At 43.5% G+C, this 26937-nt stretch overlaps 1 protein-coding gene across 1 annotated transcript in view; it reads left to right on the top strand.

Moving 5' to 3' along the window:
- Positions 1 to 3295: 3295 nt before the first annotated feature.
- The window catches only part of Cpm (carboxypeptidase M), a 76778-nt gene continuing 53136 nt past the window's right edge, over positions 3296 to 26937 (top strand). The window contains exons 1-2 of the mRNA XM_045153487.1: positions 3296 to 3310; positions 3507 to 3669. Coding sequence (XP_045009422.1) covers positions 3510 to 3669 — 160 coding nt within the window. The 5' untranslated portion in view covers positions 3296 to 3310; positions 3507 to 3509. The remainder of the gene's footprint in view (positions 3311 to 3506; positions 3670 to 26937) is intronic.

Below are 26937 nucleotides of genomic sequence, written 5' to 3'. Positions count from 1 at the left end.
CTGGCAGAGCCATCCTTGATTTTGTGACTGCTGTTAATTCTGTCTTCTGGTGTATTAGCCTTTGTCACTATGATAAGACACCTAAGAAAACAACTTAAAAGAAAGAGATTTATTTTGACAGAAAATGCCAGAGGTTTCATTCCACAGACTCATGGCTACATCGTGGTGGGAGGCTGAGCCAAGCTGATTACTTCACAGAGGGCAGGAAGCACAGAGTGAGAAGGGAGTAGAACAAGATATCCTGCAAAGGTTGTCCCAGGTGACCCATTCCTCCAACCAAGCCTCGTCTCCTAGAACTCATCACCTTCCATCTATTGCCATAAAAATGATGTCTCCTCTGTTGGGTTCATTCACTGCTAATCAGACTCCTCAGGATCCATTCAAAAGTCCCCTCCTCTGAACACTGCTGCCTGTGGGAGCAAGCCTTCAACGCAGGCGCCTGTGAAGGACATTTCCAATGCGAAGCATAACAGCTAGCTTGTCACTTTCCTTGTAAACTTCATTCTGGGTTTGTCTGTACAGAACACATACATTTTTTTTAAATGTTTATTTTTATTTGTTTATTTAAGAGCGACAGACAAAAAGAGATAGAGGCAGATAGAGAGAATGAGCACACCAGGGCCTCCAGCCACTGTAACCAAACTCGAGACATGTGCTTCCCCCTTGTGCATCTGGCTAACGTGGGTCCTGAGGAATCAAGCCTCGAACCGGGGTTTTTAGGCTTCACAGGCAAGTGCTTAACCGCTAAGCCATTTCTCCAGCCCAACACATACATTTTTATGTTGTCAAATTATCAATCTTTGGGCTGGAAAGATGGTCAGTGGTTAAGGCGCTTGCCTGCAAAGCCTGATGACTTGGGTTCCATTCCCTAGTACCTAAGTAAAGCCAGATGCACAGTGGCACATGGAAGCCACTGGAGGCCCTGCTGCACCCATTCTTTGTCCCTCTTCTATCTCTCCCTGCTTGCAAATAAATAAATCAATAAATTTTAAAAATTAGCAGTCTTTGTTCTGAGGTTTACCTTGCAGCATTTCATGCTTAGAAAGATTTCCTCTGCAATCACAAACCTCAGTATTTGTTCTATTAGCTTGAACTTGTATTTTTCTTTTTGGTTTTTCGAGGTAGGGTCTCACTCTAGCTCAGGCAGATCTGGAATTCACTATGTAGCCTCAGGGTGGCCTCGAACTCGTGATGATCCTCCTACCTCTGCCTCCCAAGTGCTGGGATTAAAGCCATGCGCCACCACGCCCAGCTTGAACTTGTATTTTTCTATATCGTTCATACTCTGCACAGAACCTTTTCTTTTTTCTTCTTCTAGAGCATTGCATCTCAAATTTGGATGGATGCTACGAATCTTACTAAGCTGTGTGTGTTCTGATTCACCAGGCTTGCAATGGGACAAGAGAGTGTACATTTCCTACAAGTTCCCCAGACCACTTTGGTCCCGAGGTCCTAAACCTTCAGGACAGTTAACCCTCTGCATTTCTCCTCTGTTCTCTGGCTTTCATGAGAATTGCCTTCCCTTCTTACCTAGTGTGAATCCCAAGGGCAGTATATACATTAGTTTTTACCCCTTTGTTTTTCTTCATGGCACTATTAAGGAAGGCACAGATCCCCCAGTCTCCACTCACAGCATCACTTCAAGAAGTCGCAGAGCTTCCATTTGCTTCTGCTATCTGTGTGTGATTTCCAGAGAACATCTGCAATCCTACACTTTGTTCCTCGTCACTCCTTTCCCTTTCCTCATAGTAAATGTCAGACTCAATGAATCTCCTCAAGTCCTGTTCATCTATGCACAAGAGTGAGAGAAGAACCTCTTCTGGCCCCCTGGTGGAAGTTATAGTGAACATACTAAGTACTACATGTTTTTTTTTAAATTTCTTTTTAAAATCCTCACAAAAGCCCAAGGGTCATATTTCCAACTCTCAGGAAATTCACCTTAAAGATTTATGAATTAGAGTGGGATGTTTATTTCATAAACACCTCTTGGTTCTAACAAGGTGCCTTTCAACTTTCTTCAAGTACTTAAAATATGATTTCTAGGCCAGGTGTGGTGGCACACGCTTTTGACCCCAGCACTCAGGAGGCAGAGGTAGGAGAATCGCTGTGAGTTCAAGGCCACCTTGACAGTACATAGTGAATTCCAGACCAGCGTGGGTTAGAGTGAAACTGTACCTTGAAAAACATATATATATGATTTCTAGGAACCTAAGGCACAGTGGATTGGCACAGGCCTTGAGCATCAAGCAAGTACTGACACCCCAGCAAGAGCCCCCAGATAGTCTCAGCATTTAAGCCACAGGGTTCTGCTGCCTAGAATCACAGGGGGCCTTAAGGATTCCCCAAGAACTCGATGATCTGAACAATCATATCTACAACGCTGAAGGGACGAACAAACACTACCATTCTTAACTCTGGACGGCACAGTTTTGTTCACTCAGCCCCCTTGTGAAATACCTTTGTCTGTGTCTCCGGAGGGAAGTTCTCTCCCATCTTTGTGGGATGGAGCCCTGTCACCAGCATTTTTAAACGTGTTAAAGAATGCTACCACAAAACAGCCGTTTACAAACTTTCTGTATTCTCTGAACCGAGCACCAGTCTGTATTCCCCTGACAGGCCTTGGAAAACCCACGGGGACAGTGTTGTGTGCTGTCGTTCCCAGCGGGCTGGGCGCGTGCCACAAGCCATGTCTCAGGCTGTCAGGGGTGTGCGTTCTCCTAAAGCAGACACAGACCACCCCCATCCTGGCAGAAAGCAACACTTTAGCCTGGGGACTGAACTTTGCATTCATGGTTCTGCTGTCCCCCATGGGAGTTCCGCATAAACTTAGCTCTGATTTGGTCAAATGTCACCCATCATATAAATTTGTTTGGAGAATTTCCTGTACTGCACACTTGATGGCAACACACACACACACACACACACACACACACACTCATCATATAAATTTGCTGGAGAATTTCCTGTGCTGCACACTTGACGGCAACACACACACAAAGCGCGCGCCGTGGGAAACCTCCCTCCCTCCCTCGCTCCGGTGGAGCAACCTGGGGCGGCGGTGGCCCAGGTAGGTCCAGGACGCACGTCCAACCTGGGGCGCCGGCAAAGTGGCCGTCCGCCGCCCACCTGCCCGGGCCACCGCACCCCGAAACCCCTGCGGGCGCGCGCGGTCCGAGGTGCGAAGGTGGCCGGGCCCCGCCCAGCCGGGCGGAGGGGGCGTGGTCTCGGGACGCCCCGCCCCTTGCCCGGGCTATAACTCCGGGGCGCGCGGGGCGGACGCGGGCGGGCGGGGACGCGCGCCTGCACCGGGGTGAGCCGGGGCGCCCGCGGGGACTGGGACGCGGGGGCCGGGGCCCGGGGACCGGGACGCGGGGTCGGGCGGGCAGGCGCTGCCTGCGACTACTCCAGCACCTAGCGAGCGTGCGGGTCCGGGTAGTGAGCAACCAGCCATGCCCCTGCCTCCGCACGCGCGGCTCAGCTTTCCTGTGGTTTCCACTCGTCTCTAGACCATGCACCCCGCGCGCCTGTGGCTCGGGCTCCTGCTGCCCGCGGCGGCCGCGCTGGACTTCCGATACCACCACCAGGAAGGGATGGAGGCGTATCTGAAGAGTGTGGCCCAGAACTACAGTTCGTTCACGCAGTTACACAGCATCGGCAAGTCCGTGAGAGGTAGGTCGTGGTCTCCCGAGCGGTCCCCAGCCCGCCGCCCGCGCCCGCGCCCGTCCCTCCGGGGACGCTCCGGCTCCCTCCGCACAGGTACCGCGGCGCCTGGTCAGCGGGAGGGGTCTGCGGTTGTCCACTCTGTGTCCCTGGAGTCCTAGGCTCCATTGAAACTCGGTGCCGTCGAGCCCTTCCCATCAGTTCTGGAATCTTAGGGACCATGTTTATCTAAGATGTGTATTTTAGTTCCTCCCTTGGACCAGTATCTCCCAAAGAAGTGTGCTGATCCATCCCAGTTTTCCTTTTCGTTGCTTTCTTCTATATGCTTTCAATTGTAATTACCATTTTATCAAGTCTCTAGTGGAACCAAAATAGTGTCATCGTTTTGTTGCTAAGATTTCCGTGTCATATATATTAGCCCTATGTCTTCAAGTTGTGCAAAACAAGTAAAGCAGTTCTATGACTTAAAGGATATATAGTTGATATAGATACTATATAGCGAGTTTTCTCTTGTTTATCATTTTTCATTGTTTTAACTTAGAGACTATGTTCTCGGTGAAAACAGCAATGTGAATCAGAAATGAAGTATTCTGTTCAGTGGTGATTGATGAAGTGATTGATTGATTGATTGATTGCAGTCCTGGGGATCAAGTCCTGGGATCAAGTTGCGTGCATAGTAGAAAGCATGCATCAGCGAGCTACACTCCAACTCCCAGGTGGTGAATTTTTTTTGTCAGGATTAGCCTCCTGATCATTTTAGATGGGGAAAATATTCTTATCAGCTATCATTTCTTAATAATCTTTTATAAAATTGATACCCCCAAAGAGGTTACCAGAAAATGAATAATGTTTGGCTTAACACTGTTTCATGAAGTTTATGCAGTCTGGAGCTCAACCTTGGAGGCTGTGTTCAAACCCAGATTTTGTCTCTGAGTTTTTGAGTCAGTTGAGAGTCTCTTAATAACCATGTTTCTAAGTAATCACTTTTCAAGATAATTTAGATCATGGTTCTTATAATAAAGAAAAAGTATGGATGTACAACACAAAACAAAAATCTTGGGCTGTGTGTCATAGAAGCTTTATTTTTAAACATTGCCAAAGAGCTGGTGCCAGAAATACCATATATTGCTCTATAAGCCCAAATTATAGAGGCTGAATGTGTGAGAAATTGTGTCTTGAATCAGCATATATATTGAACCTTTTGAAATAATTCCCCCCAGGGCAATTTTAGAAGATCTAAGAATACTAATTATATTAATAAAAGAAATGTTGAACTCAACTAGCTGGATGTATTGTTCAGTCATCATTGCAACTGCAAGATGGTGAGGACGCCGCCAAGAACTCCACTTTTTATGTTTCCAAACCCAAAGTGCTTATGAAAGACAGTTGGGGACTTTCTAAATGTGACCTTCCAGCTTCTCTGGTCCTACCCACATGAAATCACACCACACCAATAGTGAAAACCAGAAGGCTTTTTTTTTTTTTAAGCTTATATATACACTTTTGTGGTTAAAGAATTGAGGGGTTATCATGTAAAAAAATAAAATATGATGCTAGCAGTCAAGTGTTTGTGTTGAGTGTGTTTCTCTGGTTAATTACTTAAGGAGAATCCCAAATCTGCCAGCAGGTGCCAAGTAGTAGCTTGAACTGTGTACCAGTGATTGGGAGTCAGTTTCCAAAGTATCATTGCCTATTAGTGTGATGATTGAGAGGTGTGGAGTTCCTTGCCAGTACTCTTTTTCATTAGAAAGGGAATTTTCCCGGGCCGTCTATCCTCTGATATAGGATAGACTCGCTTAGCAAGCAGATTTACTCCAGGTATTACTATTTACTTACTTCTCTTATCAACATGGACAACCTTACCTCAAAAAGAAAATAATGCTTAACTGGCCAACTACATTTCTGAATTTTATAAATGCCTATCCCACATATTTTCATTGTTATAATTAAGAATTTTTCTATTTTCCCATCTCACATGATTTCCTTACATGATTCCAGAACATATGATACAGCCTGCAGATGTGAACTTTTTGTTGTATCATGTTTTATCTTCTTGCTTATGTGAATTTTCTTAGTTATTCACCCCTTTGGGATATCAGAATACTTTCTGATTATTTCTGCTATAAGCAATGATGGTATAAAGCCATAGATATATGCCATGATAATGACCGTCCCTTATAATTATGTACTTCTGGGCTGGAGGAATGGATTAGTGGGTAAGGCATTTGCCTGCAAAGCCAAAGGACCCTGGTTCGATTCCCCCTGACCCATGTAAGCCAGATGCACAAAGTGGCACATGTGTCTGGAGTTCATTTGCAGTGGCTGGAGGCCCTGGTATGCCCATTCTCCATTCTCTCTCTCTCTCAAATAAACAAAACTTAAAAAATAAAAATAAAAAATAATAATTGGGGATTTCTTTTAGCTTTTATTTTGAATGTTTTTGACCTGACAGTAGGTGAGCACACATAAGCTTGTTGCCGACATTCATTCAGTCGTAGTAGATGGACTGCATTTCAGTTGAGCCTTTTTTTTTTTTTTTTTTTTTTTTTTTTTCGTTTTAGAGAGAGCAAGAAAGAGAGAGAGAATTGGCCTGCCAGGGCTTCAACCACTGCAATCGAACTCCGGATGCTTGTGCCACCTAGTGGTCATGTGCCACCTTGCACTTGCCTCACCTTGTCTGGCTCAGGTGGAACCTGAAGAGTCAAACATGGGTCCTTGGGCTTCACAGGCAAGCACATTAACGGCTAGGCCATCTCTTAGCCCCAGATAAACCTTTTGAAGGAATTCCTGCTACCTCGTGACATAAGAAGGAAAATATTAGATTAAAAAAAAGGACTGACCACTGAGTTGAAAAATCAGAAAGGTCCAATGTTCATCATTCATTCCTCCATGCATTCATTCCTTTACCCAAGTAAAGATCGCCTCCCTTTTTTGTTCCCAATTCCTTTGTCTAGTAAGACACCTGAATCTAACAAATATTCAACATCTATATTCCATGTCTGTTTAGTGGGTTGTGTATTTACGGAGTAAACAAAGGGGTGCGTCACGTGTTCTTTGTCATCAAGTACCCCCTTTCAAATGCAAGTGTTATTATTATTAATTTACTTTTCAAAATTAGTTTGTGACTATTTTAGTCTTTTGTTTTTTCAAACCCTGTATCAAGATGATTTTTTTTTTTTTTAAATGGGTTCTCCGCCGGTCGTGGTGGCGCACGCCTTTAATCCCAGCACTTGGGAGGCAGAGGTAGGAGGACTGCTGTGAGTTCGAGGCCACCCTGAGACTACATAGTGAATTCCAGGTCAGCCTGGGCCAGAGTGAGACCCTACCTCGAAGAAAAAAAAAATATTCTCCAATGTACCAGCCAATTTATGATCCTCCTGCCTCAGCCCCTCTGAGTACTGAAAGTCCTCACCACACCCAGCAAGGACTAACTTTCAGTAGATTATACTGAAGGAGCTGTTGCTATATATACAACCCCAGAGGGTTGTTTTAAGTAAGATTTTCTGCTGTCTTTGTTCTCTGAGTCCTATTTTTGCTTCCTGCTAAGTGTAATGTTTATTTTACCTGAACAAGTACACTGCAAGGGAAAAGGGTAGATCAAAATGTATTATCAAGTACATTTTGTATATTAAGTGTTGCAATACATTACTTCAATCTCGCTCACCCAAAGGGGAGATCATCCTATAAAGCCCTCAGGTGAGTCATGGAGAGGTTGACTTTCACATAGCCACTGAGTATTAGAGTCAGATTCCCACATCTCTGCTACACTTCCAAGCACATCTCTCTCTTCAGAGAAACACTTGCCGCTGGAGATGGTTACATGATATCTAGTTTATTTCTAAATGTTTCTTACTATAAGCAGTGCTATGGTGAACATCCTTATAGCCAAGACAGCAAAACTTGTCTGACTACAAGGTTTGAAACCATGGTGCTCAAGTTTAAATTCTAGATCCTCAACTTGGTAGATGTGTAACCCTGGCCCTGGCACATAGTAAACACTATAAAGAGCTTCTATCCATATTTTAAAAAATATTTTATTTTTTTTTTTTTTTGAGGTAGGGTCTCACTCTGGCTCAGGCTGACCTGGAATTCACTATGTAGTCTCAGGATGGCCTTGAACTCTTGGCGATCCTCCTACCTCTGCCTCCCGAGTGCTGGGATTAAAAAATATTTTATTTTTGTTTATTTATTAGAGAGAGAGAGAGAAAGACACAGGGAGAAAGAGAGAGAATGGCCTCCAGCCACTGCAAATGAACTCCAGACACATATGCCACCTAATGTATCTGGCTAACATGGGTCCTGGGGAATCAAACTGAGGTCCTTTGGCTTTGCAGGCAAGTGCCTTAACTGCTAAGCTATCTCTCCAGCCCCATTATTTTTTAATTTTATTTTTTTAACTTTTGAGGTAGGGTCTCACTCTGGCCCAGGCTGACCTGGAATTAACTATGTAATCTCAGGATGGCCTTGAACTCATAATGATCCTCTTACCTCTGCTTTCCAAGTGCTGGGATTAAAGGTATGTGCCACCATGCCCAGCTCAGTTCCATATTTTTATTATGGATACATTTTTAAAAAGGAATCTCTGAGTTTAAAACAGTTTTAAGAATTTAAAACAGGAATGGAGAGATGGCTTAGTGGCTAAAGCACTTGCCTGAAAAGCCTAAGGACCCAGGTTCAGTTCCCCAGTACCTATGTAAGCCAGATGCTCAAGGCAGCACATGCATCTGGAATTTGTTTGCAGTAGCTGGAGGCCCTGGCGCACCCATTCCCCCCCCCCAAACACACATCTCCTTCTCTCTCTCAAATAAATAAGTAATATTAAAAATATATTTCACAGACAGAACAAGAATTTAATACAAATTGCCTTTTTTAAAGATTGCATTCATATATAATTTGCAGGCAATGTATATTAAGGGGAAAAAACTCCTCTGAAACTTACACTAGTTATAATATCTATATCTGTTATTAGCAGTTTAAAAAATAAGGAGATATTTATTTCTTATGCATCTTTCTCCAAGAATTCTCACGGTCACATGTTCATTCAATAGCGGTTTACTGAATTTCTCCTTTAGGAGCTTTTATGCCATTTTAAGTGTCCAGAAATTTCCTCTGAATTGTGTAGGGTAGATGGCTCAGTTGGTAAAGTGCTGACTTTGTATTTTACCAACTCATGAGGAACTGAGTTTGGACCCTCAGTACCCATGTAAATACTGGGCAGGTGTGATGTTTAGTCTGTAATCCCAGTGCTTAAGAGATGCACTAGGGAGCCAGATGTGGTGGCACACACCTTTAATTCCAGCACTCAGGAGGCAGAGGTAGGAGGATCACCATGAGTTTGAGGCTACCCTGAGAGTACACAGAGAATTCCAGGTCAGCCTGGGCTACACCAAGACCCTACCTTGAAAATTTAAAAAAAAAAAAAAAGAGAGAGAGAAGAGAGAGAGAAAGAAGCTAGACATTGTGGTGCACGCCTTTAATCCCAGCACTCGGGAGGCAGAGGCAGGAGGGTTGCTATGAGTTCAAGGCCAACCTGAGACTACATAGTGAATTCCAGGTCAGCCTGGGCTAGAGTGAGACCCTACCTCGAAAAACCAAAATAAATAAATAAAAAGAGAGATGCACTAGGATTCCTGCAGCAAGCTAGTTGGCTAGCTAAACTAGCTGAATCCAGGCACTCTGGTTTAAGTGAGATGCCATGTCTCAATAAATAGGGGAAGAGCAATGGAGGAAGACACCTGATGTCAACCTCAAGCTTGTGCATATGTACACACACACACACACACACACACACACACATGTGAGCCCACACGACAGGAACATTCATACACACACCTTACACATACACATATACAAAAGAAATAGAAAAGAAATGAACTTTCCCTAAAAGTGACTTAGACTCTTGATCCTACAAGGCTGAGACTGTGTTCATTTACACCAACCTCTCATAGTCCCCTGCCCTTAACAGTAGATTTTAGCTGGTGATTTGCCATCATAAAAAACACTCTAGGAATGGAGAGATTGCTCAGTGGTTAAGGCACTTACCTGCAAAGCCTAAGGACACTGGTTCAATTCCCCAATACCCACATAAGCCAGATGCACAAGGTGGTGCATGTGTCTTGAGTTCATTTGCAATGGCCGGAGGCCTAATGAATCCATTCATTCATTCTCTCTCTCCCCCCCCCTCTCTCAAATAAATAAATAATTTAAAAAGAAAATAAAAGAAGAAATAGAAGCAGAGACTATCCACAAAGTAACCCAGTATTTTACTCCTTACTCTGCTTCTTATAGGTATACATTCTTACTCCAAATCTCCAACCGCAGTACTTTAGGGAAAAGTGCCCTTTGAAACTTTCAAAAAAAAAAAATAATAATGGCAGCCAGAATTAAGTAAATTCTATTTTTACTTGATACTTTATATGTCTGTGTCTCTAACTCATTCCAACAATAACATGAAATGACGTTACCACCCTGGTTTATATGTGAAGTTTGGGATGACATAAAATTATCCACTGTTAGTAAATAACAACCATTTGACTATAAATGCAATTTGTCTTGTGCCACAGAGAGATTTAAAGCCTTTTTACAGTAAGGTTTCTCCAGTTCTTCTCTGTTCTGGTCTTTGCTCCTCCACCTAGTCCCCTGCCCCCGAAAGATGTTGATTCTGGAAGGGTTGACAAACATTGTCTATCACCAAGGAAAGGTCTATATTGACAGGTCTTTATGTGCTGAGCAATCTCCAGTGGGATGCTTTGATCCTTTCTTGGGGGTCACAGTTTCCGCCAGGTACTTGGGATTCCATCTTTTGGTATAGTTACTGCTCCTCTTCCCCCCTCCACACACACAACCTTATATACCAAACTCTGATTATGAAGCATAAGGAGAAGGCTGGTTGTGGTTTGCATTCATCTGGGGACTTCTTCTTACCAGACTGCCATCTTGAGTTTGACACTGAGTTTAAAATGGGTATCCTGGGCTGGAGAATGGCTTAGCAGTTAAAGTGCTTGCCTGCAAGGCCAAAGGGCTCAGGTTCATTTCCCCAGGACCCATGTAAGCCAGTGCACAAAGTGATGCAAGCATCTGGAGTTCATTTGCCGCAGCTGAAGGCCATGGCATACCCATTCTCTCCTCCCTCCCTCCCTCCCTCCCTCCCTCCCATCCTCCCTCCCTCCCTCCCTGTCTCTCTCTCTCTCTCTCTCTTTCTCTCCTGCTGCTCTGCTGCTAAGTACTCACTTTGGGTTTATGCAAACTGCCATCTGGAAGGTACTTTCTTTGTGTGTGTGTGTGTTTTTAATTTTATTTATTTATTTAAGAGAGAGAGAGAGGCAAACTCGGAGAGAGTGAGTATGGGTGCTCCAGGGCTTCCAGTCACTGCAAATGAATTCCAGATGCATGTGCCACTTAGTGCAACTGGCTTTATGTGGGTACTAGGGAATTAAACTCAGGTCCTTAGGCTTTGCAGGCAAGCACCTTAACCACTGAGCCATCTGTCCAGCCCTTCTTTTTGTTCTTTGTTTGATTTTATTTGTTGAGAGAGAGAGAGAAGCAGATAGAGAATGGGCACACTAGGGCTTCTAGCCACTGCAAACAAACTCCAGACATATGCACCACCTTGTGCAATCTGGCTTTACAGAGGTACTGGGGAATTGAACCTGGGTCCTTAGGCTTTGCAGGCAAGCGCCTTAACCACTGAGTCATCCGTCCAGCCCTTCTTTGTGTTCTTACTCTATGAACATGTGTATCTGTTGGTGTCTTCGGTAACAGCAGGGTCAGAGAGAGGAAGACCGCCTTTATCCCTGTTCCTTTGCTTTTTTTGGTTTGCTCATTCATTTAGAATGCCCCTTTCTCTGAGAGTACAAAGAAAGAAGAGAGGAATCTTACAAAGTGCTGGGGTGTCATTCAGGCCCTAGAGCACTTGCCTAGCATGCACAAAGCCCCAGGTTTATCCCCAGTATAAACAGCATGATTGCAGGTGCCTGTGACATCTTAGCACTCTGGAGATAGAAGCAGGATGATCAGAAGTTTAGGGTCATCCTCGGCTACATAGGAAGATTCAGGCCAGCCTGGGCTACATGAGAACCTATCCCAAAGAAGAAGGTAAAAAAACTTAGAGAGAAAATTAAAACAAAAGATTATACTAAGGCTGTAGAGATGGCTCAGCCTCTAAGGTGTTGCCTGAAAAGCCTAATGACCCGTGTTCAGTCCCCAGTGCCCATATGCTCAAGATGACACATGCATCTGGAGTTCGTTTGCAGTGGCTGGAGACCCTCTCTTGCTCGCTCTCTCCTTGAGAATAAATAAATAAAATATTTTTAAAAGAGTATACTAAGCATGAATTAGGGTTAGGGAAAAGATTGAATCCAATCTGATCAAATCTTCTTGCCTAGTGATTTAAAGAAATCGATATTCCTTTGAGCATCTTAGTAATCAAATGTAATGGCTAGGGAGATCTAATTTGAGTGTGTTAAATAAAAGAAACACATTAAAAATTTTTTTTCTTCTCATCTTTGTTTTCTGAGAACTACTTGAAATCGGATGTTTAACAAGTAGGAAAGTTCTGACCTATGCCCCAGTGTCATCCTCAGATGGAGGCTTAAACTCCTCTGCATCACAGGCGGTGCTACAGACTCCAACCCCCTGAGCTATGAGGAACTACCAGATGAGCAGGCTGCAGGCGAGGTGGGGAGAGGAAGAAGTGTGATACTGATCACACTTGCACACAGCCTTTACTCTGTCTCGGCTTGACAGCGGGAGCCAATAAGGTCATCCTGTGTTGTTTCAAATAGAGATTTCAGTTCATTGTTTACCTAGTGCATAAATTCTTCCAGTAGGAATCTCTTCAGGGAAGGTAGACCCATAGAGTCACAACTAAAGTCACATATCCCAACACATCTCCAAACACCTAACTGAGACCTTAACTGCAACCAGGCATGTCAGTGTATGCCTAGCTATAATTTCAAAACCCAGGAGGTGAAGGCATGATTATCAAGAGTTCAAAGTCAACTTCCACTATTTATCAGTTCGGGACTATCCTAGGCTAGGTGAAACACTGTCTCAAAAACAAACAAACAAGGGCTGGAGAGATGGCTTAGTGGTTAAGGTGCTTGCCTGCAAAGCCTAAGGACCCAGGCTCAATTCTCTAATACCCACATAAGCCAGATACATAAGGTGACACATGTGTCTGAAGTTTGTTTGCAGTGGCTGCTACAACCTGGGTTTGATTCCTAAGTTCCCACATAAGGTATAAAGTGGCACATACATCTGGAATTCATTCATTCTCTCTCTTTCACTCTCTCTCAAATAAATAAATATTTAAACTAAACAAATAAGCTCAGGCATGGTAGTGCACGCCTTTAATCCCAGTACTTGGGAGACAGAGGTAGGAGGATTGCTGTGAGTTTGAGGCCACCCTAAGACTACATAGTGAATTCCAGGTCAGCCTGAGCTCCAGTGAGATCCTATCTCGAAAAACATAAATAAATAAATAAAATAAGCACAGGGCCTGGAGTGATGGCTTAGCAATTAAGGCTTTGCCTGCAAAGCCTAAGGACCTAGGTTCTAGTCCCCCATACCCACATAAGCCAGATGTACAAGTTGGCACATATGTCTGCATTTCATTTGCAGTGGCTGGAGGCCCTGGCACACCCATTCTCTCTCTGTCTCTATCCGCCTCTTTCTCTGTCTCTCATAAATAAATAAATATTAAAATAAACAAACAAAATTTATTACAGAGTGCACAATAGTGTATATGAAGGCAGGTAAAATTCAGTATAATATCACAGGAAAGGATGTTAGACATCATTTGATTAATTCAGTTAGTTGACACTTCTTTCAATTCACTTCAGTGTTTCTCCAAGAAGGTTTTTTTCTCGTCTTCTGCACAGAATCAACATCTTCTTGCCAGATCATCTCCCAGTAGGTCTACCATCATCAACCTTGTCTCTGGACACCAGGCTTTGCACAGCTTTGTGCCCTGGGCCCTAACATGTGCTCAGTATACATAGCAGACAACTGTGGGATAAACCTGAAAAAGTTTTCTTCGCCCCCAACCATTGACCAAAAACATTTTAGGAGAAAAGAGAATAAATATAAAAATCCATTGATGGAAGGCATTCACTTTTATGAGAACATGGGTAGCTAGAGCCATGTGGAAAGCACACAAGCATTAAAATATATATATATATATATATATATATATATATATATATATATATAAAATATATATATATGTATGTATGTATGTATGTATATATATATAAAATATATATATATATATATATATATATATATATATATATATATATTTTTTTTTTTTTTTTTTTTACTTTACAGAAAGAGAAGATAGAATGAGAGAGCAAGTATGGACATGCCAGGGCCTCATGCTGCTGCAGATGAATTCCAGATTCATGTGCCACTTTGTCTAGCTTTATGTAGATACTGGGGAATCAAATCCTGCAAGCAAGTACTTTTAACCACTGAGCCATTTCCCCAACCCCATCACATGAAACACTTTTTAAAAACTTTTTACATACAGCTTCCATTAGTATAGACAATAAACCATGATAATTCCTACCCCACGCCCATCCTCAAATCCACCCTCCATCGAGTCCCCTCCCCCTTCCAATTAGTCTGTCTTCTATTTTGATATCATCATCTTTTCCTCCTGTTGTGAAGGTCTTGTGTAGGTAGTGTCAGGTACTGCAAGGTCATGAATATCAAGGCCATTTTATGTCTGGAAGATTGTATTATAAGGAGTCCTACTCTTCCCTTGGCTAGTACATTCTTTCCATCACTTTTTCCATAATGGGCCCTGAGCCTTGGAGGTGTGACAGAGATGTCTCAGTGCTGAACGCTCCACTGTCACTTCTTCTCAGCACTATAGGGACTTTTGAGTCACCCCAGTGGTCACTGCCACCTGAAAAGAGAAGCTTCTGTAACCAAAAATGAGAGTAACATTAATATATGGTTATAAACATTTTATAAGTGCTTGGTGGGCATAATATATGCATTTAACTGGACAACAGCAGGTTTTACTCCTCTAGGGTTTATGACTTCCCCCACCACAGGCTTTTAACTAGGTTTTCCGTACCAAACATGTATTCTCTCCCATGGGATGGGCCTCAAGTCCAATTAGAGAGCAGTTGGTTTCCCCCATACTCACTTTCTATGTCTGCCTCTTTCTCTTATGTCTGTCTTGTTTTCTCACAAAGATAAATAAAAGTATTTTTAAAATATAAAAGAAGAGACCAAGTGTGGATTTTGAAAATGCTATGAGGTGCATAAAACAGTCAAGGTCATGGTGAGTAGCAGTTAGCCTCGGACAGGACTGAAACAGGAAAGTGGTCTTTCTCACTGCTATACTGTACTACCTCTTTATTTGCAGTTTCACTTTCTCCCTCTGTGCAGTTACTAAAGGGCAACTGTGGTTTGAAAATACTGAAGGACAAATTCTAGAAATACTTCATAAGTTGTAAATTGCATATCACTCGAAATAGCATAGGAAAATCTCACCCCATGTCATTTTATCTAGCCCGGGATATGAACTATCTCTTTACCCATAGTTGGTGTATACAGTACCCCTACTGTATATACCAGCCACCTGTAAGTTATCCCCCAGCCCTCTCAGTTACCAGAGAAAATGACACAGTATTGTAGACTTGTGTTCAACCCTGATTTAATTTAAAAGGGCTCCAAAGCACAAAAGGAGTAATGCTAGAAATTTTATTTCAGCATATTATCATTATTCTATGCTATTTGTTTTTCCTGTTCATCTTTTATTGTACATTTTAAATAAATTAAACTCTTATATATATGTATTTATATAAGAAAAACATTTTTTGGGGGGGATTTTTTGAGGTAGGGTCTCACTCTGGTCCAGGCTGACCTGGAATTAACTCTGTACTCTCAGGGTGGCCTTGAACTCATGGCGATCCTCCTACCTCTGCCTCCCAAGTGCTGGGATTAAAGGCGTGCGCCACCACGCCCGGCAAGAAAAACATTTTATATATGTATCTATACATATATATGGTTTGATAGTATACAAGACTTCAGGCATCTACCAGGGGTCTTAGAATATATCCCCTATAGATTAAGGGAAACTTTATATTGACAGGAGCAGTAACAGTTCTTGTTTGAAAGAATATTATATGGAAAGAATGAGCTGTGAGCAGATGATATACTGACAAGCTCTTACAAATTCGGGTTGCACAAAGTGCAAGTTACAAAGGCCTCGAGGTGGAGAGGGTTTGCTGTATTCTAATAATGCAAATGAGACCGGAGCACAGTGGGCAAGGAGAGAATGGAGTCTAAGGAAGCTGGAGACATGTACAGGAGACAGACCGTGACGTACCTTGTAGCTAGTTCTAACCGAGTTTGAATTCTGTTCTGAGAATAGCGAAAAACCATCAAAGAGATTTAAGCAGAATGATGTCATCTGATGTAGGCTTTTAAAAGACCATTTTGGCTGCTGAACAAAGGAATCATTAGAAAGGCACAAGCATAGAGAATAATTCAATTGTAATAATCCAGGTAATATGGCAATTTGGATTAAGATGTTCTCTGAGAAATAAGAGATAAAGAGGGATTAGAGATTTATTCTGGAAATAGAGCCAACTGCACATGGTACTGGATGGACTGGGTAGAAGGCATGTGCGAGGAAAAGAGAAAAACCAAAGAAGACCCTGGGTTGGTGTTTTGGCAGCTCAGTATATTAAACATTACTTACCAAGATGGGGAAAACTAGACAAGGACAGATCTGGGGTGGAATCAAGTACTCTGGTTTAGACAATTTTCTTAATTTTTTGAAATTCTTAGTTTATCAATTCAGTCGGAATATCCAGTAGTTGGGTATATGCAGCTAATGGGAGATGTTTAGCTATAGAAATGAACTTGGGAGTCATCAACCTACAGCAGTATTTAAACCCATGAAAGGAATAAAATAGTCTAACAAGAGGGTGAAGATAAAGAAAAGACTAACTGGGCTGGAGAGATTGCTCAATGATTAAGGTACTTGCCTGCAAAGCCTAACGACCCAGGTTCAGTTCCCCAGTGTCTAGGTAAAGCCAGATGCACAAAATGGCACATGCATCTGGAATTTGTTTGCAGTGGCTGGAGGCCCTGGTGTGCCCATTCTCTATGCCTGTCTCTCTTCTCTCTGTCTCCCTCTGCTAGCAAATAAATGAATAAAAATATTTAAAAGAAGGGGGAGGAGAAGAAGATGATGACTAGGATAGAGCTATGGGATAATTTCGACATTTACAGTCTGGTGCGATATGGGAGCCAACAAAGGCAGTGGAAATGAAATCAGGCATTTGAGGAAGAGGAAAACAGAGTGATGTTACAGGAAGAAGGATGTATCTGGAGTCCCATGACCACCCACTAGGGATTTGCTGGAAGGACTCGTAACTCAAGATAAGATCATACTCAAGGCCAAGATTGCAGGCGAGGCTATGGCCCAGGAGCAGTAGGCTGAAGTTCTAGGCAGTGCGTTCACATGATGCTCACAGATGTGTGTTTCTCTTGAACCACAGCGATGCGAGCAAAATGCCCCCTAGGGCCCAGGGAACCTCACTCAAGCCTTTCGGTTCAGAGTTCTTCATAGCTTGGTGATCAGCCAGAGTTGGACAAGGTACCAGGTGTACAACTCAGCACTAGTGTTCCTGTTGACTTTAAACAGTGCTCTTGGCTTGGCACATCCTAACCCACTGCCTTGGGATGTAAAATAACATCACTAATTAGTGAACATTTCAGGACGTTAGAGTTCAGCTTGGTTCAAGGTCATTGCCATTGCCATGTCTGCAAGTCTTTCCACAGATTAGTAAGAACTTAATAAGGCAGATTGACTATGTTAACTCTTTCCTATCAAGGTCATGGTGAATGTTGAATGTTACTGGAAGTCAAAAACTGAGATCCGGGGCTTGAGAGATAGCTTAGCAGTTAAGGCACTTGCCTGCAAAGCCTAAGAACTCAGGTTCAATTCCCCATTACCCACGTAAGCCAGATGCACAAGGTGGTGCATGCATCTGGAGTTTGTTTGCAGTGGCTAGAGGTCCTGGCATGTCCACTCTCCCTCTCTCTCTTTAATAAATAAATAAATAAAAATATTTAGAAAAAAACTGAGAACCATAAGGTTAAGTAATAAGATGTAAAGTATAATTAATGAAAGTTCGTTTCTTTGCAGACAAATTCATTTAGTTTAACAATTGCTGGATGCCTGAAACAGTCTGTGGCGTGTGGCAGCATTGGAATATGGAAGAAGTTAGACATGACCCCTGCCCCCATGGAGTTGGAATGAACAGGAGGGAAATGACATCAAATAAACATAGATTTATTTCTCTCGGATTGTCAGACTGAGCATGGCAAGACCACCTGACGGATAAAGAAGGCGGCCAGGTAGAAAAGGAGAGGCCAGGCAATGGCAAGCCTCTGCAAGGCCTGGCTCAAGGTGAAGGGACGTGTCCATCTGGAAGTGCAAAAGAAGTTCATTATGGGGGGGGGGGGCAAGGAAGAGGGGCAAGGTGGACCACGAGGATCTTGTACATCCGGTCAAGCTTTAGTGCTTCATCCAAGAGGAGACATCCTAGAGATTTATGCCTGACAGGAAAATGGCAGATTAATTTTCTTAATTGGAAATTTTCTAGTAATTTTACAATTTGATAGTGACTACTTAAGAAATATGATACAGGGCTGGAGAGATGGCTTGACAATTAAGTGCTTGCCTGTGAAGCCTAAGGACCCCGGTTCAAGGCTTGATTCCCCAGGACCCACGTTGGCCAGATGCACAAGGGGGCACACATGTCTGGAGTTCATTTGCAGTGGCCGGAGGCCCTGGCGCACCCATTCTCTCTCTCTCTCTGCCTCTTTCGTTCTGTCTGTTGCTCTCAAATAAATAAATAAAAATGAACAAAAAAATTTAAAAAAGAAATATTATACAATAGCCATTTCTATGATTTAAAAAATAGTAAGGCTGAATTTGGTGGCACACACCTTTAATCCCAGCACTTGAGAGGCAGAAAGAAGTAGGAGGATTGCTGTCAGTTCAAGGCCATCCTGAGACTACATAGCGAATTGCAGGTCAGTCTGGGCTAGAGTGAGATCCTACCTCAAAAAAAGGTGGGGGGATGGGCTGGAGAGATGGCTTGACAGTTAAGCGCTTGCCTGTGAAGCCTAAGGACCCCAGTTCAAGGCTCGATTCCCCAGGACCCATGTTAGCCAGATGCACAAGGGGGCGCACATATCTGGAGTTCTTTGCAGTGGCTGGAAGCCCTGGCGCGTGCATTCTTTCTGTCTACCTCTCTATTTCTGTATATCTTTCTCACTCTCTTCTCAAATAAATAAATAAAATATTTTTTAAAAAGGTGGGGGGAGAAAATAAAGGTATACCAGGAGGAATAAACAAGCACACCAACAAAATATATTAGGTGTGTAAAAATAACAGCTCCTAGAATGATCAGTGTGAACAGTAACTATTTAGATAGCATAATTAGATAATTGTTGAAACAAACTAATTTTCTGTGTGTAGAGAAATGAACTTTCACTAACTGTATTGTACATGTGTGCGTGTGTACATATGAGTGTATGCATGCCATAGCTGGTCCACAAGCTCTGGAATTCCCCTGACTTCTTCCTATTGTCCTGGGCACATGGAGGTTCAGGTGTTGGATCTGGCTTTCTGTGGGTCCTGAGGATCTGAACTCCATCAGACTTGTGCTCAAACACTTTTCTTTCTCTCACCAGCCTAGGCTGACTGTCTTTACATGTAGCGCTTATTAGAAATGGTTCAATTGTGGGTTTATTTTTTCACTTGTCCTTTTGGTTTTTTTTATTTATTATTACTATTATTATTATTATTGTTGCTTTGTTTTGTTTTGGTTTGGTTTTTGGAGGTAGGGTCTCATTCCAGCTCAGGCTGACCTGGAATTCACTCTGTAGTCTCAGGGTGGCCTCAAACTCACTGCGATCCTCCTACCTCTGCCTCCCAAGTGCTAGGATTAAAGGTATGCACCACCACACCAGCTTGCTTTTAATTTTAATTTTTTTTATTGACAACTATGTTTTTAATTTTTCAAGGCAGAGTCTCACTGTATCCCAGTCTGACCTGGAACTCACTATATAGCCCCAGGCTGGCTTCAAACTCACAAGGATTCTCCTACCACTGCCTCTAGAGTTGCTGGGATTAAAGGTGTGTACCACCATACCTGGCCCTCAGTGGTGTTTGACATATAATTTCTTTTCTTTGTTTGCCCTCACAAAGCACAAAACATACAGAAAAGAATAATTTTTATTATATCCACAGTTTTGGAGACAATTCTGTGAATGACAAATTTACCCAGAAATTGATTGGTAATTATCCAGAAATCAAAAAGAAGTACCAGAATATTGAGGAACAGATACTGAGATTTTGGAACAACAGTGAAATATTATTTTTACTATGAATTAAGATCACTTGCATTTTTTTTTTTCGAGGTAGGGTCTCACTGTAGCCCAGGCTGACCTGGAATTCACACTATATTCTCAGGGTGGCGTCAAACTCACAGTGATCCTCCTACCTCTGCCTCCTGAGTGCTGGGATTAAAGGCATGCACCACCATGCCCAGCTTCACTTGCATTTTCAAAAAAATATATTTTATTTTTTTTTTATTTATTTTGAGAGAAAGAAAGAAACAGGCAGAGTGAGAGAAAGAGAAGGGGCACACCAGAGAGTCCAGCAGCCACTGCAAACGAACTCCAGATGCAGGTGCCACCTTGTGCATCTCGCTTTCATGGGTACTGGGGAATCGAACCGAGGTTCTTTGGCTTTGCAGGAAAGCACCTTAGCCACTAAGCCATCTCTCCAGCCCCTGCATTTTTTTTATTGCACTATGAGTCCCAAGGTGAAACCCAGATCCTTGTGCATGCTAGGCCAAACCATTTGTGTTCTGAGGCTGTATGTACCTACACCAAGAAGAAACTTCATATTGGTCTTATTTTCTAGGTAAAATCTTCAAGATGAACAGAAAGGGGAAAGAAAAATAAAATCCAGCTGCTAACTTTTGAACATTTATTTTGTGCCAAGCCCTTTACACGTTTTTCATTATGCTGCATAAAATGGTGTGGTGTTACTTACATTTGCATTTTGTAAATGTAAGCTAACCAGGCACATGAAGAAATCAGTGACTAAAACTAGATCTTGGGAACTCATAAATTTGGTTCATTAACTCAAATCTATCTTTCAATAATTCCTTTATGCCCTACACCCTAAATTGTCAACTTAAATTTGTTGAATAAATGATGGACAGTTATGTCGAAAAAAAAATAATAATTCCTTTATGTACCAGAACCCTTGTAGGAAGGGAAAAAGATTAAGACCTGGACTTCCCCTGTAGGAACTGGTCACACCCTGTAAAGGGAAAAGCATTGTTGAAGGACCCAGATTAAGGTCTGCTCCCTGGGGTGCTTGGTAAAGCTGAAAAAGATGTTAACAGAGAAGCCAAGGCTTGATTAAAGATTCAAATGTTTCTACAGAGCAGGGACAGGAACTCCATATGAAGAGGATGGGTCTTGCTTGGGCAGCTGGTGGACAACCAGAGACCGGAGCACGGTGGGACTGTACTGTCAGAGGTCGTATGCTAGAGATAGGACTTCCCCTGTTCACGTGGTCCAGGACAAAAATTTGGTAGAGACTTAGTCTAACAAACTTTAGCATCCTAGGCATCTCAGTCCACTGGAAAATGCATAGTTCTGGAATGTTTTTGTCTTTGTGGATTTTGTTTTTGAAAACAGATTGTTCAAAGAAGAGGGAAAGGATTTTGACTCCCGAAACTTCTCACTAAAATTGGCAATGTTTGTGGCCCCAGGGGAACTGTTTCCATAGGACATTCTGTTCTCTGTCCTCGAACAACTATGTCTTTAAAAATAAAAAGAAATAAGCCGGGTGTGGTGGTTGAGGTAGGAAGAGCAGCATGGGTTTGAGGCCAGCCCGGATTACACAGTGAGTTCCACCTCAGCCTAGGCTTGAATGAGAGCCTGTCTCTAAATAAATAAGTGAATTCATGAGTGTAATAAAAGAGTTATGTGATGGTTGGCAATGCGAGTGCTGACTATGTACTTGCTCCTTTTCAGTATTATTTTAAATCCTCATCTGTGTGAATTGTGAAGTATTGTTAGTCCTGTTTTGCAGATCAGAAACTGAGGTGAGGCTCAGGGGTGAGGTGGGAGGTGGACATGTGACTTGACTGAGATGACGATTTAACAAGCAAGGATCCGAGTTTTGTCAAGATTCAAAGCCCCCCCCCCCCGCCAAAAAAAAAAAAAACTATCCAGGTAATATAAAGAAAAAAAGATTCAAAGCCCCAGTTCCAGTTTGCATCAGAATGGTCTTTAGCGCCCTGGAGCTTTTGTACAGGTGACCTAGGCTCCTTCCTCGGTGTGGAGACACAGAATGCCTTGGGACCCCTTCCGTGAGCCAGAGAAGCTCAGCTTGAACATCGGGTTTCCACATGGGATGTTTCCACTACGGAGGTGAGCAGCATGACATCCGCTGTGCCGACCCTGGTACCTTTGGGACTTAGCATTCTAGTTGAGACACACACATGTAAAACTTTCCAAGGGTTGGGAATCCTGGGAACCTCTTCTAAATAAGATTGTTAGATAACATCAAGCCAATGCTAGTAGGTTGTATAAATAACACAGTGATACCTGGCCACCTGTGTGTTAGGTTAGGCCAAAGATCCTTTTTCCTTTTTCCTTTCTTTCTTTTTGTTTTTTGACTCCTCACATGCCCACATCTTCAAAACTACTTGGCCGCCTCTCCTGATTGGAGCACACGCAGGAATGCCCTCTCCTCACCACTGAGTTTCAGACTTCCACGCTTCCTGGAGGGACAGGCTGGAATGAGAGGGAAGAGCAGGAGCTACCAGGAATGGTTGAACACTCCCTGAGGTACTATAGGTGCCAAGAGTGCAGGTCCCCTGGGGGAACACAGTGTATAAGCCAACCAAACATGTGACAGATAAGAGAGATTCTGCTCCGTCATTCTTCCTGTCTGGGAGAAGAGATCAGCCAAGTGCTTCCCAGACCAGCTGCAGGTCCTCTGCCTCCTCGAAGGGGGTTTCGGATCACACAGGTAGCTACGTCCTCACCTCTGGAGTCCTGTTCGCTGGAGGGAGCCGCTGTTCCCTGTGCGTTACAGGTGGAGACAGGAGTGAACCAGGGAAGAACACAGACTTATCTCTTAGATCGCCAGGCTGCCAAAACACTGAGACTTGCTCAGTCAACAGTCTCAACTATTTCCTCTAAGGACATATGAGCTGGTGCAAAGGTCCATGTGATCCAGTGAGAAATTGTTCAATTCTGAGGCGCTAACCTTAAGGAAATAGAGCAGAATGATGGAGTGGACTATCACAAAGCGTGAAAAGACAACTCTCCAGGCGTTTCCGTTCCAAAACTAAGTTAGGCTCATGATAGCCATGATTCTAGAGGTCCCAAGAGACCAATGAGACGCTTAGTGATGGCTTTTCTTAACCACCCTTCATAACAAGTTATCAGTGGACAGTCATTTTAAAAATGGGTTTGCAGGGCTGGAGAGATGGCTTAGCGGTTAAGCGCTTGCCTGTGAAGCCTAAGGACCCCGGTTCGAGGCTCGGTTCCCCAGGTCCCACATTAGCCAGATGCACAAGGGGGCGCACGCGTCTGGAGTTCATTTGCAGAGGCTGGAAGCCCTGGCGCGCCCATTCTCTCTCTCTCCCTTTATCTGTCTTTCTCTGTGTGTCTGTCGCTCTCAAATAAATAAATAAATAATTTTTAAAAAATGGGTTTGCAGAGGGCTGGGGAGATGGCTCATTGGTTAAAAGCACTTGCTTGCAAAACCTGCTGGCCTGGTTCAATTCCCCAGCAGCCATGGAAAGCTAGCTGCAAAAAGTGGCACATTGCCGGGCGCGGTGGTGCACACCTTTAATCCTAGCACTCAGAAGGCAGAGGTAGGAGGATCGCCATGAGTTTGAGACCACCCTGAGACTACATAGTGAATTTCAGGTCAGCCTGGGCCAGAGTGAAAAATCTACTTCAAACCTACCCCCCCCCCAAAAAAATGGGTTTGTAGGAGCTGGGCATGGTGGCCTGTATAGCTCTTGTAATTCCAGCTATGGGGAAGCCAAGGCAGGAGAATACCCCAAGGCCAAGAGTTTGGCCAGTCTAGGCAACATAGCAAGTCTCTGTGGCCTAAAAAGGACAAGGTCCCTAAACCAGGTAGTAGTATGAAAAGGAAATGTTTAGTTGTCATTTTGATTTTCCCTCCTGTGTTGCTGTGGATCAAACCCAGGACTTTATGCATGCTAGGCAAGCTCCCTACCACTGGTGCTTTGGGGCTGGAGGGATGGTTTAGAGGTTAAGGCACTTGCCTACAAAGACAAAGGACCCAGGTTTGATTTCCCAGGACCCACATAAAGCCAGATACACAGGGTGGCACATGCATCTGAAGTTTATCTGCAGTGGCTAGAGGCCCTGGCATGCCCATTCCACCCTCTCCCTGCCGCTCTCTTTCTTTCAAATAAATTTTAAAAATTTTAAATTAATTAAAAAGAAACTTAGAATTGTGATGTTTGGCAGCTCTGAAGTGTAACACCGATGTTAGCTTGTTGTTTTAAAGCCCTCAAGGTTTTCCAAGAGCATATCTGGTGTCAGACAGTGAGCCAGTGTGCCTGCTTTGTCTCCTTGAGCCTTCCCTGTGCCCACTGAGGCCAATGCCAGTGTATAGCTTCAGACACTGACCTGCCAGTGTTCAGGAACCTGCCTCGGGCCATGGGTGGAGGGCCAAGTCTGCAGAGCAGGGCTCCCTCCACAGCTGCAGGTTTAAGCTGAGCGTAAACGCACCACACTTTGGAACCTGGACCACACAAATTTCATCTGACCAACCCATCTACTGAATAGAAAGGGAACCAGCTGGGCATGGTGGCACACGCCTTTAATCCCAGCACTCAGAAGGTAGAGGTAGGAGGATCACCATGAGTTCAAGGCCACCCTGAGACTACATAGTAAATTCCAGGTCAGCCTGGACCACAGTGAGACCCTACCTCAAAAAAAAAAAAAAAAAATACAAACAAAAAAAAAGGGGGGGCTGGAGAGATGGCTTAGCGGTTAAGCGCTTGCCTGTGAAGCCTAAGGACCCCAGTTCGAGGCTCGGTTCCCCAGGTCCCACGTTAGCCAGATGCACAAGGGGGCGCATGCGTCTGGAGTTCATTTGCAGAGGCTGGAAGCCCTGACACGCCCATTCTCTCTCTCTCCCTCTATCTGTCTTTCTCTCTGTGTCTGTTGCTCTCAAATAAATAAATAAATAAAAATTATTAAAAAAAAAAAAGGAAGAAAGGGAACCAGAGGGCACAGGATGGCGGCGATTGGGTCACCCTCTAGTGAGACTGTGAAGCCCAGTTCTAATACCAGAGTTGTATCTCTCTGTGTAGGGTCCAGCTGCTTGTGGACATGTGACGGAAAAGACTCAGGGTTAGCCTGCTACCTCCCATGGTCATCCAGCATGTACCCATGCCTGCAGATACTGAGCAACAAGTTGTCCTGTGCTGTCATTAGCTGACCATGTGCTTGGAAATATACGTGAAAATAGAAAAACCAGGTATTCAGTGGGGAGAGGATAATTTTTTCCACTTTTATATTGGCTTTGGAAAATCTCTTTCAAAAGAGAATTAGCAATAACGTAGTAATCTTAGGAAAAGACCAACCCGTTTTTCTTTCTTTTTTTGCTTAACATTTCTAAAATTTATTTATTTATTTATTTGAGAGAGCAAGACAAAGAGGCTGATAGAGAGAAAGAGAATGGGTGTGTCAGGGCCTCCAGCCGCTGCAAATGAACTCCAGACGCATGTGCTACCTAGTGTATCCTGTTTACATGGGTCCTGGGGATTCAAACTGGGGTTATTTGGCTTTGCAAGCCTTAACCGCTAAGCCATCACTCCAGCCCCCACCCTGTTTCTCTATGCCACCCTTTCTTTACCTTTCTCATTGTCCCTCCCAGTGACCTTTCTATCCCATGGACACATTTGCACAAAGTACAAATGAGAATGTAATCTCCCAAGATAGGCGTGGCTAAATCAAAAAGTAATGGGGAGGAGGGGGCTGGAGGGATGGCTTGGCAGTTAAGGCATTTGCCTGCAAAGCCAAAGGACCCAGGTTTGATTCCCCAAGACCCACGTTAACCAGATGTAGAAGGGGTACATGCATCTAGAGTTCCTTTGTAGTGGCTGGAGGCCCTGGCATGCCCATTCATTCTCTCTCTCTTTCTAAAAAAAGTAATGGGGAAGCTGGACATGGTGGTGTACACCTTTAATCCCAGCACTCAGGAGGCAGAGGTAGGAGGATCGCAGTGACTTCAAGGCCACTCTGAGACTACATAGTAAATTCCAGGTCAGCCTGGGCTCGAGACCCTACCTCAAAAAATAAAATAAAATAAAGTAATGGGGCCTGGAGAGATGGCTTAGCAGTTAAGGAACTTGCCTGTGAAACCTAACAACCTGGGTACAATTCCCCAGTACCCATGTACAATTCCCCAGTACCCATGTAAAGCCAGATGCACACAAAGTGGTGCATGCATTTAGAGTTCATTTACAGTGGCTAGAGGCTCTGACATGCCCCCCATACACACACACATGCCTGTCTGTCTCTGATTGCAAATAAATAAATAAAACTAAAAAAGTAATGTGGCCAAGGATATAGCTCAGTTGATTGGTTGCTTGCCGAACATGTATAAGGCCCTGGGTTTGACTGAACTTAAAACTTATATAAGTGAGTTTGAGGCCAGCCTGAGCTGCTATGTGAGAGCCTGCCTTAAAAATAAATCAGGCCTGGGCTGGAGAGATGGCTTAATGGTTAAGCGCTTGCCTGTGAAGCCTAAGGACCCTGGTTCGAGGTTCAATTCCCCCGGACCCACATTAGCCAGATGCACAAGTGGGCGCACGCATCTGGAGTTCATTTGCAGTGGCTGGAGGCCCTGGCGCGCCCATTCTCTCTTCTCTCTCTGCCTCTTTCTCTCTCTGTCTGTTGCTCTCAAATAAACAAACAAATAAATAAATAAATAAAAACAAAGAATAAATAAATAAATAAAGCCGGACGTGGTGGCGCACACCTTTTAATCCCAGCACTCCGGAGGCTGATGTAGGAGGATTGCTGTGAGTTTGAAGCCAGCCTGAAGCTACATAGTGAATTCCAGGTCAGCCTAGGCTAGAGTAAGACCCTACCTCAAAAAAATAAAATAAAATAAAATAAAATAAGTAAATAAAATAAATTAAACAGGGCTGT

This window comes from Jaculus jaculus, chromosome 6 (genome assembly GCF_020740685.1).
Source record: "Jaculus jaculus isolate mJacJac1 chromosome 6, mJacJac1.mat.Y.cur, whole genome shotgun sequence".
NCBI lineage: Eukaryota > Metazoa > Chordata > Mammalia > Rodentia > Dipodidae > Jaculus > Jaculus jaculus.
The sequence above is the reverse complement of the archived record's forward strand: the minus strand, read 5'-3'. Positions and strand labels throughout refer to the sequence as shown.